Source organism: Pezoporus flaviventris, unplaced genomic scaffold (genome assembly GCF_033815535.1).
Source record: "Pezoporus flaviventris isolate CSIRO_AGI_PZ_B2104156 unplaced genomic scaffold, CSIRO_AGI_Pfla_v1 ptg000031l, whole genome shotgun sequence".
In the NCBI taxonomy this organism is placed as follows: domain Eukaryota; kingdom Metazoa; phylum Chordata; class Aves; order Psittaciformes; family Psittacidae; genus Pezoporus; species Pezoporus flaviventris.
Window position 1 is genome coordinate 1,826,261 of NW_026892579.1, and position 13,700 is coordinate 1,839,960.

The following is a 13,700-nucleotide window of genomic DNA, read 5'->3' on the forward strand; positions in this document are numbered from 1 at the left end:
ATCTGGTATTGGCACTCTAGCCCAGATTGTAGAGGGGGCATCTAAAGCTGCATAGGCTGCAAGCCAGATTTAGACACCTGTTTTGTGACAGAGCTTCCAGATTGAAAATGCTTTTGGCTACTTCACTCTTTGGTGCCCAAGCCTCACATCTTTCCTTTGCCCATGTAGTGTTAACGAGTTTCCACCAAGAAGTCTGGTCCTCTAAACGAGGCGATGTGCTCCTCCAGACTGGTGAGGAGGTAAGCTCCAAGACACAGCAGGAAGGAGCACCACGTACCTACCCCACAGGCAGTCCTGTGGGGTGAGGAAGCTTCAGCCAGCGTTGGATTCCCAAACTGACTTAAGCCGTTGGAGCAGCGTTCCCAGCAATGTAAGACGTCTCCTGTTTGCCATCATTCAACTTTCTGAGTACGCAGAGACACCAAGGTACTGAACCCTTGCTGAAATCCTTGAAATTAACATACAGATTAGCTGGAGACAGCCTACCTCTCACCAGGCCATCTCCCAACATCTTCGCTCTTTTGCTCTAAAGCAGATGCCTCCCAGCTGGTTTTGAGGTCTCATAAACTCTCTCCCTCCACTTACTTGCACAAACTACCTGATAAGCTAAAATCCCACTAGATGGCACAACAGTTTAAACCCTTTATTACTATCCAAACCACTTCAGAGCAAGTGCCCTGGGACCCGCCCCCCCCCCCACCACGTAGGATCTGGGGTTTATGCTCACCGAGCACAGCAAATACAGCCTGTGCTAATCCAGTGGAGAAATCCATGCAGAAATGTCCGTTCAGTTCCTTTTGATGGGCTTTATCACACATAAAGCACCACCAGCAGGCAGGAAAGACGAATATGAACTAGTCCTAAATAATTTTCTAAACCTTGTTTCCTCTTTCTATGTGTGATACATAAAGGATACTTGGAACACTGACGGTAAAGTGTAGTTTAAACAACTTCTAGTCACTGCTGTGCTGTCATTTTTAACCAATGCAAACACAGTTATATTATTTTGTACGATCACTACTGTATGAAAGCTGCACAACACAGAAGTGGCCACTGTGGGTCAAATTGTGGGTTCATATAACTAAATACGATGTCTTGGACAGTGCAAACATGTATGATGTTTCCCTTGATGTTGCCCTATTGTTCTTCAATAGGGCAAACATATATGACTAGCTCTCTTGCAGCCAAACATTTGTGTTCCTGGACTTTCTGAGTTGGGAGAAATTTTCTGTATGATTAGTAACTCGTAACTTTAAACTAAAGTTAGATACAATTCACACTGTATTTAGTATAAAATCAGTCTTTGTCTTCAATGACAACTGAGTCTGCCCTGTACATTGCTGTACTGTCAATGATTTGGAAATTTCTGTTAAAATATACCACTTTGCAAACTGCTTTGTCACTTATTTTATCCATCCAAGCTCAGCCTATGCAGTATTATACCAGAATGACTGTATATAGCACAGGTGGAAATAGCTGTATGAGGAATCATAGCAAATGAGCTTAATTTAAAAAAATGCTTAATTACGTCTCTTAATCTCTCTAAATGAGAACATTCTAATGATCAGTCCCCTACCTTGAAAACTATTTCGTCCTTTATTGCCTTCCAGATAACAAATTGAATTTTCCTGGGTTATAGCAACAAAAGCTGCACCTCAGCATGTTAATCTACTTCTTAACATGAGGCTTCTGATGAAGGGCTGACACAAAGAAAATTACCTTCCTAATAACGTGGAAAAGATTGAGGCCAATTTTCTGTATATTCAAAGTACCTAAATTGTTTTGTATATGCACAGTGAAGTTACAAGTGTATTTCATGGCTTTTTTTTTTTTTTTTAAATGCAGAGTGGCTAATAATGAATAATTGCTTCATTAAGTTCTAAAATTTGAAGACAACAAAGTTACCTTTTTTTTTTTTGCTTGGTACTGAAAATGAATTTCTTTGCTCTATAAAAGCCCAGGATAGTGCTGCAAAGTGGTGAAAACGATACTATTACCTGTGCCATACTTGCTGGAATGGAAATTGGGATTAATGCATTATAATACTGGATTAGCCTTAATAGAAGTTTGCTGCTGTAATTTATCAAGGTAATTAGGTATGTACCTAATTTTAGGCACTAAGAAGTTCTGTTGACTTCTATGACACGTATGCATTTAAAGTTAAGCATGTTTTAAAATACTCTGCTGATTCAGGGCCATAACTTTGTTACCCTGTGGATTAGGAGAATGCCCTGTCATCAGTTACCCTTAGCTGAGCTAATGGGAGGGTGGTATAGTCTGGATAATGGTTCAGACTGGATAAACAGGCTCAGTGAGAAATATACTCAGAAGCACTTCATTTGCTCTTTACAGGCTTAAAGTGTAGTGGGACTATCACCTATCTTCAAGGTATTAACAAGAAAATGAACCAGAGCTTTCCCAACCTTAGCTGTGCTTGAGTTAGCCCTGCCTAAACCCCAGACTACTTGACAGCATGGTATAGAGACCCCCACATAGCAATAAAAGGGCTAGCTCCCCATTCGGCTGAGTCAAGCATAATATAGAACTAATAAATTCTTCTGGACCAAAGTTTATATGGCACAATCTCTCTCGCACCAGCAAGTGTTTATACTGGTCAGAAATACACAGCTGGTTCAGAACCATTAAGTTATGTTTGACAAAATTCAGGGCATAACTAGATATTCCTCTCCTATATCTGAACTTACTACAGAAAAACACTCTCATGCAGCCTAAACTAATAATTATTTAGACACAGACTGTACCTTCATGTGGCAGAGAAATATTTCTGCATCTGTACTGGTTAATCTGCAACCAGATAATACACAGACAAATGAGGACTGTATAATATGTGACCCATGTATTAGAGATCAGAAATGTTCATCCCACTTTTAATTGAGTTTCATTTTAAATCTTCTGGTTAATCTTTACTTCATATGAGGTTTTTCTAATTTTCTGTGAAAATCCTTCATTCTACACAGCATTTTCTCAATGACAGATTCATATAGCTCAAGTACAAAGTAAGCACCAATTTCCCAGAGTACTGAGCACTCTGACTAGTTCTAAGCTGTATGTCTGTCTGTGAGCAGTTAACTACATGTATGTAGACAGCTGTGGAATGATTTTTGTGTAGAAGTTAGCACATGAATAATTTGCTAAATTCAGCTGGTTCGTAATTGGCATCTTAATAGTAAAAAACTTGAAAGCATCTTAGGCTAACAAAATACTTTAAGTATCTATTCCTGTAACCCAAATTTCAGTGACTGTAAAAAAAAAATCTAAATATATCCAATACTGCAATTATGGAAGAAAATTCAATATAGGCCGTGACCCAGAAGAGCACTTTAGCATATGCTCCACTTAAAGTGTATAAAGAATTCTGTTTCAGTAATACTCAGCTACTTGAGTTCCATGGGATCATTTTAACTTCTTAAAATTGAACAATTTTATGTACCGTGATGCTATAAAGAAAGCTGGTACATGAAAATGGGACTGCAACTCAGAACAAGAGAATGTACCACAAATATAGTTAGCTCTGAGTCCCTCTCCATTTCAGTTTTCAGCTCTGGTCTGCCAGTTTCAGCTAGTTCAGTCACTCAGACTTTCTTAAGCCACCTGTTTCATTCCAGTGGAGTAGGTTATTTTACCTTTCCAAACCTGCAAGTGATTCTGGGATGTTGCACTTGTAAAAGGAATACAAGTAAGTGGAGGGAACTACGTGTGAATTCAGTTGGATGAAACTGAATCCTTTACTGAATGGTCCCCCGAAGACAGAAGTGCGTGAGTAGATAAACGCACAGCAGGAATGGTAGGTGTGTAGAGAGACCTCTTAAAAGCTCTCTGCCAGCTATCAAATACACAAATATTTTAGAGGTGGTATACCGGTCAAATGTGGAATGTACTCAGAGATGCTTCCTCCATCTGGCTGCAGCCCAGCAGAGAGATTGTGTGGGCACATTAAAGCATTTGATTGTCATTGTTGGTTAGGTTTCAAGAAGTACATAAATGGCTGCTGCCCTAGGCTGCAGTAAAAGGTGCATGTCTGTACCTTAGATCGAGAAACTTAGGTCCCCTACAATAAGGGAATGAATGCTAAGTATTTTCAGGAGCATGACTTCCATAACAAAACAATTCCTTTCAGCAGAGAAAAAAAAATAAATAGAAATATCTTTATTGTCAGCAAACCATTAAAGCAAAAGCCATATGAAATAAAAGAAATACGTATTGTGGGGTTTTAAGTCTTGTCATACAGAAGAAACATCAGGGAATCAAGAGAAGACAGAAAATATCATAACTATTTAATTTCCACAGTGAGATTAAACAATTTTAATCACTTACAAACATGACTACTTTATTTTAGATACACATGAACAGCTACAATATTCAGCCTAAAATCAGAAATGACAGAAGTGTCAAGACTGCTAAGAGCAGGAGAACTGAGATGACTTGCTATAATCAAATAAAATTTAAAGAGAGTTAGAAAGCAAACACTGATGTTGAAGTAGTTTACCAAACCTTTTGGAGACATGAGGAAGAGAGAAAAAAAAAAGTCTCTTTTTTTATTTCTCACACCCATCTACATGTGCCTAATGAGAACAAAAATCTCAGGAGATAAATTACAGATAATATCTGAAATCTAATATATACTTAATGTCACCTTAAGGTGGGGAGAGTGAATATACCTCTGTGTCAGAGAGAAAGAAGCTCTTTTGGGAAATTAAGAGACAGGATTTTTATTTTGGAGCAATCATTAGTTGGTGGTACATCTACTAGGTACATTAATTGAAACTGTCAAAGAAGATTAGTTAGGATGAGTACTATAACCATGAGAAAACCCAAAACAAGAGATACGTTCTTTAGTTTTCTTCCCATTTGGATGTGAAGAACATTTGTTTTGAAGAATGACTGTATAAAAAACAGTAGCTCCACATTAATGTCACCTAGGTACAAGTGTGCTGCAAAATCTCGTCTGTGCTGCTAAAGTTGCTACCACACTTCAGAAGGGGTGTCATGGGGAAACTGGAAAGTCTGTCAATTGGCTTCATTAATCCAGCAGTCCTTAGGTGTTAGGAATCGCTGCTTTTTCCTTCCGCCTCTTGACTTTCCAGCAAGGCTTTGGATGATGACACTTCTCCACCCTCTGCTCCTTCATCTAAAAAAAAGACAGAATTAAATGTTTATACCACACACATTCTCACAGCTATTTTAATGCAGCCAAATATCTGCATTATTCACTGATCATCTCTGTTTGGATTGGCTTATTATTACCACACTCATGATGCTTTAGAAACAGATTAACTCAACAGATAAAAAACTTGTGGAGGCATTTTCCAAAAGCAGTTGCCTGTTGGTGTTGATTTGCCTGCTCTTTACACACACTGATCAATGTGCATTTGATTGTAAGATGGGAGATAACGTTTTATTATTGTTATTCTTTTTTCTGGGTCATTTCCAAAGTCAAGTTAGAATACTGCATTCCTCTGAGCATTGCTTGGTTTCAGGTAGATAACATCACAGTTTATAAACATGCCAGCTATCTGGCTGACCTTCATTTCCAAGAAATACCCAGGAGAATTCACCCTGTCTTCCCAAGATGAGGGAATTTTTTTTAAGTCTCATTTGGAAGTTCACTCTTCCATACATTAGAGTTGTATGCTTACATGACTAATAGAAGTAAAAGCTCTCCAGTGTATATGGTCACTTCATGGAGTTAAACATCATCACTTTTGATGCTCAAATTCTCTCACTAAGAAACAGGAACACCTCTTGCACTGATTTCCTTGCAAAGCATAATAATTTTCCAGACAGCCTACAGCTTTTGGGGCAAGGAGAAGTCTGCTCAGCATGTCTGTCTGAATTATCTTCAGTGTTAATACATATAATCTAAGAGGGTATATTTTCAGCTATTTGCCTTGGAGACTTTGCATAAAGTATCACAAACAGACAAAAAGGTTATATATCTTGTCTGTACATATCACAGCAAATATATAATGCTGTACTCAATTCATCAGCTAAAGCTCTTAGCAGAAACCACTTGATGGAGCAAGTCTGCTCAGAGGTTTGGAGGCTTCGGAGTTTTATACTGGTAAATTAAAAATTGAGTTACTTTGACACTCTTCCACATTACATAGTACAGTACTGTTGAGGAAAGGGAGACAGAACAGTCTCCTCTATTGGCCGTTTCTGTGTGAGGCTGGATGCTTAATATTAGTGCAGTATAGACCAGTACAGCTTATTTGCTCTCAAACTTCTTACAGGCTCCTCTTCACCCTTTTGATCATCAGTGACACCAATCAACCGTTTAACATGGTTCCACCTGTGGCTTCTCACCAGACCACCTGTGGAACCTCCAAACCTTATGCACCATCAGAGATTGATCAGGCTGGATACAGATCGTTTTCATTTCAGAGTTAGGCTCTGAGATAAACAGCTGGTGCCAAAATCTTTCCTGTTCATCTCATGAGAACATTAAGTTGATGCAGCTTGCAGAGTACATGGAAATTTATACCACACAGCTATGAGCTTTGTATATGCATAAAGAATAAAGCAAAGTCTCTTTTCTAAGCCAGACAAAAGGTATTAGCACATCCTGTTCCTGACCTTTCCCTATGACAGCAGCTGACAGCATTTTAGAAAGAGGGGAAATATATGATCCAATGAGCATTAGCTAAATTTGAAGCAAGATGGAGAGAGTTCTCCTCACCATTTTCCATAATCTTCACCGAATCTTTCGGAGTTAAAAAAAAAAAAAAAAAAAAAAATAGGGCATATATTATATAGCCACATGTTTCATCTTCTCCACTTTTCTCATTTATCCAGCTTCTTTGTTCTGAGCTAGAAATAGCTTTCATTTTTTTAACAACTTATTCTTAAAGCCAGAATCAACCAAAAAGAGATGTCTGTTAGAGCCCCAAATGTTTCACATTTTCCCTGTCACAGCATTTGAACTTCCAAACTTTCTTTCCATTTTAATGAATTCTCACTCCTTGCTGTCTCATCAGTAGTTTAACTTACAACACAGCAAGGCTGTAATTCCCATCTGAGACACCTGGAATTCCTAATTCCAAAAAGCATTCTAGTAGTCAGAGTGGACCTAAGTGTCTCCTGTATTCACTTCCTATTATCAATACCACAAACTGCTCATAACAGAAACCACTCTTTCAGGGCACACTCTGGCACAGCTACATGTCAGTGACAAAAGCAAAGCATAATTCCATTCTCTTAACTGTTCTTCAAATCCTGGCCATGCTGGTCCTTGTATTTGTAAGAAAGCATCAGTACATTTTGCTGTAACTAATGTAGCTGAGTTTCATTTCTTCTTAGTGCATTGTATGGGCATTAGAAAATGAGGATTATTCTGTCTGGATGGCTAAGTACTTATTTTATGCTTTGCTATTTAAAATTTCTGTAACAAGACTTTCACTCTTTCATGTTTATTTTTATCCAGGGGAAAAAAAAAAAAAAGAGAAATTTTGCACGCTTTAAAAAGTATATTTTTTTCAACTACTAAACGTTCTAGATGCCAAGATGAAGCAAACATGAAGATCTTATCTACAGCTCTTTGCTTAACATGGGTAACACTGTGTATCTCCCTCAAGGTTCACTGCTATTAACAATACACATAACGCGGCAATGAATATTTCAGTGGGTTGGACCAGTCACTTCACTTCCATAGCTCCTGGCACTAATAACAATGTAAGTTCTCATCTACCTCCCCTTTGATAAGGGAAACAGTTGTCTCCTGCTGGAGTTTGACTGTGCCAGGCAGAAGAGCTATTTGGAATAAAAAGAACACCATAATATTTGAAAACCAAAGCAGTAAATATTAAGTGACTCTGTACTTTAGAATGGATTTCCAGTGCTCCAGTTGCATACACCAGGAGAAAAATCTGTATGGACATACTTCTCATATTCCTAGGGAAAAAGCTCTGCTCGAAACAAAGGAGTTTTAACTGGACTCACAGGGCTCCTAGCTTTACTTTAAATGTACTCTGACAATCATGCCTGCCATCCTTCCTGCCTGCTCTTTCAGATTATCCCAGTTCCTCTCAGTAACGTACTGCAGCCTGAGGGTATCTGACTATGTGGTCTTTCCTTTTTTTTTGCTTTATGTCTACCCTCTATCCTTCATAAATCTTTGCAAATTGTTTTGCAAAAGTAGTGTCTGCTTCCAGCATCCATTGAGATTCTTGTTTTCCCCTCTTCCCAGGTTCAAGCCTGGAGGTTGTCATTCTCTCAGTTCTCACTTCTCCTAGTAATGTTGTTTCTACCTGCCAAGCAGTCATCTAGTAGGCCCATGTTGGGTTTAAATTACAGAACCCCCAATTAAATAAACATAAATTAAATCACCAAAGCAAGAACAACTTTAAATCAAACGAATTCCCTGCCCCTCAGCCTTTATGGTGCTTCATGAGGCTGTAAAATCAACATCCTGTAGCTGCTTTGGGCAACATACAAGTAGGACACACATCCTTGGAGCCTGGGAATCCCTCTTATAATTTATTTCAGATTCATGGGCCATCCACTACGCTGCGCCTGGATGTGGGCCCACCAGTTGTGGTGGCATTTGTCACAGAAGCAAGAGCAATGGGCATGAGAGGAAAAAGTTACTTCCAAATTAGAACCTAGAAAAGTAGGAGCAACACATGCTCAGGGCAAACCTTACAATTCTCACTTCATAGGCATTAGAAACCAGATTTTCCTGAATCTGAAAATCCCCCTGAAATCCTACCTGAAAGTAAAAAGTAAATCTGGTGTTGATTAGACTTGTGCTAAATCCAAAACACCTTATCAAATTAAAAGATATGGCAAAATAAGACACTGGTCTCAGACAGCAAAGTTTAAAGCCTACCAGCAGGAGTAAATTACTGTAAAAACTACTCTTAATGTGTATGCTTGAGTTAGGATAGCTGTAACTGGATTAACAGCACAGTTTGCTGTCTTGTGCTAAGTTGTCTCAGCGCAGGAGTAGACTCTATAGCTGGAGCAGTGTGTTTTTAAGCCGCCCAGCAATGCAACTGTGTTTGCTCTTCCTCAGGGGAACTGGAATTCAGTTCCCAGCACCTTTCCCCAGGCTGCTGAACACTGAATCTGTAGGTGGATATGGCAGACTTAGTCTGGGTTAAAATTAACTTGTCTCATCAGGAGGCACAAGTGGCAACTGTTTGTTGAAGGTTGAATTTAATCCTAAATGAAAAAAGAAACATTAGTATTGACATCAAAACTGCAAAGTGGCAGAAGTCTTGAGAAGAAAGCAAAGGATGACTGCATAAAAATGTCAGTTTCTTGAATGTGCAGCCATTACCTTCTGAAACAGAGAGCTCAGCCAGTTTGTGTGGCAGGTCTGAAGTCCCAGCAGCAGCAGGAGAGCCCAGAATATCTGGTAAGGCGTTCCGGCGGCCTGCCCGTCCTGATGCTGCAAAATCTGTGACCACAGGCTCCACATCAGTCATTGCTGACTCCTTTCCTCATAGCAACATCTGCATATGCAACAAACATAAGAAGAAAACAGCTGTAGTCTGGATGGATTCTAATCACCTGCTCAATAATACAATAGTCTTTGCCCAGTGAGTCTTTTGTTATTAAAAGCTGTACATTACAATACTGAGTGCTTAAGCTTTTTTTGTGCCCCAGAAGAAGGTAAAAGAATCTGCACGGTGCCACTTGCACATCAGATAAGCGCAATAACAGCTCTACACCTACAAGAAACCTTGTGGATAGGGTCAGCAACAGCTGTTTCTGCCAGCCACTTGTATGTCTTCTTATGGCCTGATCCCTCTTTTTAAGTGGTTTTGTCATATAGCCACTTGGAAGGGAGCTGCAACTCTATTTTGTCATACTGTCTCTGTGAAGCAAAGCATGTTTTCTTTATTATGAAACATGTTTAGATTCTTGTTTAGAATATTGCTTTAACAAACTCCTTTCACAAAAGGCCAAATTATATAAAAAACCCCAAAACTCTCAAAAACCAAAATAAAACTTCATAAAATTTCTTCATCCTGCAGATATCAAACCATTTGTTTTCCTCTGCTCCTTGTTAGCTTAGTTCAGCTTGTGCATGTGACTTTTATATAATAAATAACTGAATCCTGAAATAATAGAACCAACAGCGCTCTGCTTCCTCAGTCTCTGTCTCAAAGCCCACTGAACTAAATGGGAGAACTCCTGCAGACCAAAATGGACTATGGACGAGGCACAGAGGTGTTTGCAGGATCACACCCCAGAGAATCAGTTTAAGTGAGAACACCTGAAGCCAAAGGTGATGATGCTTACCTGCAAGTGGCACACAAGGATAGTGTGTGAAAACTGCCATTAGCAACTGTATTAAGAATCACAAGACTGTCATACCAGAATTGTACACAGCAATATCTGATAATTAAGGGCATAATTTCTCATAATTAAGCATGATTCACTGAATTAAAAACAGTATTTATGTGCTCTATACGAATACAGTTTTGTGTGCAGTGTGGGAATAGGAATATTGTCTGTGTGTAAATACGGTCAGTGCTTTGTGTGGGAAGGGATACAGATGTGGCCAGAAACCAATCCAATGGAAGGCTGTCAACTTTTGGTTGACAACTGGCTGTATTTATAATAAGAACTGGATAAGAAAAGTCTTATTCATTTTAGTGTTATTCATATAGAAGCAAAGCATCATAGTCCCCTTTCTAAAATTCTACTACAGTTGGGAAATACCAGTGCTCTCATTTAATGGACAGAAAACCCAAGACAGAGATCAAACATGAGTTGCTCTGATACGCAGGAAGATGGACAGAAATGTGATGACGGAAATGATGCTGACCTGGCATTCCCACCATAAAGTACATTTTCCTTTTCTCCTTTAAAATGCCTTTCGGCTGTGTGGCTCTATCAACAAGAATAAATATCCTTAATCTTCTTTGTATCTCTAAATGCTTTGTAATAAAGGAAATCTACCCTTCTTGGCAAAAAACAAAGGCATGAGTAAAAACAGCAAGCCTGAAAGATAAGCATACAAATAAACCACTTTATTTAACTAAAGTCAGTAACTGTAAGTTCTGAGCTGGAGATTCAGCAAAAGTTCCTGTATTGCATGAAAACGACTCAAGTACAAATTATCTCTTCCGTAAGCAGCAAAAATATAAAAACTATACATGGGCATTCAGGAATGCAACTTTGAGAAAATGTATAAAATACATGTATCAACATTCTCCGTTAGATTTAGCATTATATTATGTATTCATTAAAATGGGTGAGGTCAGCATTTAACAAGAAATGTCAAAATGAAGAGAATGAATCCATATTTACAGACAGAGTCTCATGGCTTTTTGTGGGTGTTCATGTTTACTTAACTGTAGGTGTCCTAAATATATTTCTCCACATGCTCACAAGAACAAGGAGGCCATAGATTACACTTCAGAACAGAAAATACTCAGGATCTCCTTTTGCTTAGTAAAGCTGTTAAAATTTGTTCCCAGTGCCAAAACACCAGTGTTGCTGCAGTTCCAGCCATTTAGTTGGTGAGACAGAGCTGTTGTTCTGTTAATCACAAAAAGATTTACAGAATGACATTAATATTAAAACACATCAAAGACTGTCTCAAACCTGTCTTGTGGGCTTGCTTGGGTTTTTTTTTCTTTCGCGTTTTTTTTCTTTCACTTTTTTTTTTCTCTCCTGCATGAATGTTTTGGTCCCTGAATGGTTACCTTTTAAACAGAGAAAATCTGCTCTAGAACTGATGCAGAATGAAACTCATCTCTTCTGTAATATAATTTCATTTTACCCACCTTGTGCACTTTCAAATCCCTCCCTCTCCTTTCCAGCTCATCTTTCTCCCCTGAGGTAATGTCCCTGCATTGCGTAATACTAGACAACCCAGGAAGGTGATGAAGGACACAGTCTGACACGCTTTCATGTTCGTAAATTTTGATTTACACACTTGATTTAAAAAGTGTGCAGAGACAAACCTAGAACATCTGTCACACAGAAAATCAGCTGATCATTATGTACGAGTCTGGTGGCTTTAACTCAAATGTAGCTATCTACAAATAATAGAAGTACACCATCTTTTATATATGCAGCTGTTACCATTATGTTTTCACCTTTGTTTTTTCTATACTACACTTAAGGTGCTAGAAACTAAAGAGAAGACTGGTTCAAAAGTTAACGGCTAAGCATTGTGCAAGCACAGGATGTTCTCTAAGTGTATTTCAAAGTTCGGAGACTACCCCAGCAGGCTTAGAATTGACATTATTAAAAAAAAACAAACATCCATTTAGGTCCATATAAATCAAAATTTAAGTCCATATTCATAATAGCTTGCTGCTGTACCTTAGATTAATGGCATTTTGTTTTTTAATGTTCTAAAGGCATTTCTTCAATTTAATTATGATGCTCTCTTATAATAGTATTTTCTAAGGACATCCAGGTCAGGATGTAGAGTTTCTCCACTCTTCATCTGTTTCTAACTACTTTTTTAAAAAATATATCCATCAGGAAATAACTGTATTTTTGGCATCTTCTTGCATCTATTATGTGTAGTATTTTCCATGCTTCCTCACAGAGTAAATAACAATCACAGTGTACACAGCATCTGCTTTCCCAAATCATCTCCTCCCGCTGGCAACATCTCCTTCAGCTTCACTGAACTCATTTTGCTGTAACCTTATCCAAGCTAAAGATACTTCCATCGTGCCAATGCCTGCATGCAGTTGCTTCTCAGATTCCAAGTTACTGTTGTCATTTTTCTCACATGTCACTGCTCTAATGGTACAGAACTCTGAAAGAATGGAGACAGACTTCCAGTGCAGAAAGTTCTGTACTTTCCTGGCTCCCTTTTCTCCACAGCAAAAAACAGGCCACCTAAAATCAGAAGGGGACTGGGTGGAAAACAGTTGAGATATTGAAGTACAGTTCAGACTGAAGAACAGTTCAGATATTGAAGTAAGTGTCCTCAGACAAAGCAATGGCAGGTAAACTACCAGTGGGATTTTCTCTAAGCACATTCTGTTAATCTTTGAATCTTCATTTGTTGGTAGCATAGACAGTCCCCTGGGGAAAAATGAGTCACAGAAGCTGGTGAGAATTTATTTAAATAAATGACAAAAGGAAAAGAACAAATAAGTATCCTGAAATGATTTGTGTTGAGGTGCAAGGGAAAAAATGCTTTGTGGTACTCAGTTGTAGCAGGTGACAGAGTCCACATTAAATGTCAGCGCTGTCTTTTACTCACCTATCTGTTAGGAAGTAGATAAATCACCACCACATGTATTTATGAAAGCTCTTTTTTCTTCTGATCTTTTTACTGTCTTACAAGGAAACAAAATACTGTTTTTGTTCTACTTGGAAGGACAAACTACTCCTCAGGAAATGTCAAAAGATTCCCCACACTGGTATTGTTACAATTCCATACAAGCAACTCAAAGACCCAACACAGGCACTCCTCTCAAAACCTCTTCTCTTAGGTCTTACGAAGTCTCTTGCACTATCAGAGAAAGCTACACTTCCCTAAAACTGTTCCTGTTGAATGCCCTTTAGTAGGAACAAAATGGAAAACATTAAATCATCTCAGAAACACCTGAAAAATACAATAGCCCAGCAGGACCTTTAGATCCTGACTGATTGATTTTGTCTTGATGGTCTCTTACTGTAAGACGCATTTCAGTATATTACTATATTCAGAAGGAACCTTAGTCCTTTCAGTTGTGTTTAGTTTTTTTACTTGT

The 13,700-nt window shown here is 38.5% G+C and overlaps 1 protein-coding gene across 8 annotated transcripts in view; it reads right to left on the minus strand.

Moving 5' to 3' along the window:
* Positions 1-4,283: 4,283 nt before the first annotated feature.
* Positions 4,284-13,700, minus strand: part of PKIB (cAMP-dependent protein kinase inhibitor beta) — a 56,031-nt gene continuing 46,614 nt past the window's right edge. For all 8 annotated transcript variants that reach the window (XM_061460018.1, XM_061460019.1, XM_061460020.1 and 5 more), the window contains 2 exons: positions 9,302-9,476; positions 4,284-5,149 (listed from right to left, as the gene is read on the minus strand). In XM_061460018.1, coding sequence (XP_061316002.1) covers positions 5,064-5,149; positions 9,302-9,449 — 234 coding nt within the window. In that variant the 5' untranslated portion in view covers positions 9,450-9,476 and the 3' untranslated portion in view covers positions 4,284-5,063. The remainder of the gene's footprint in view (positions 5,150-9,301; positions 9,477-13,700) is intronic.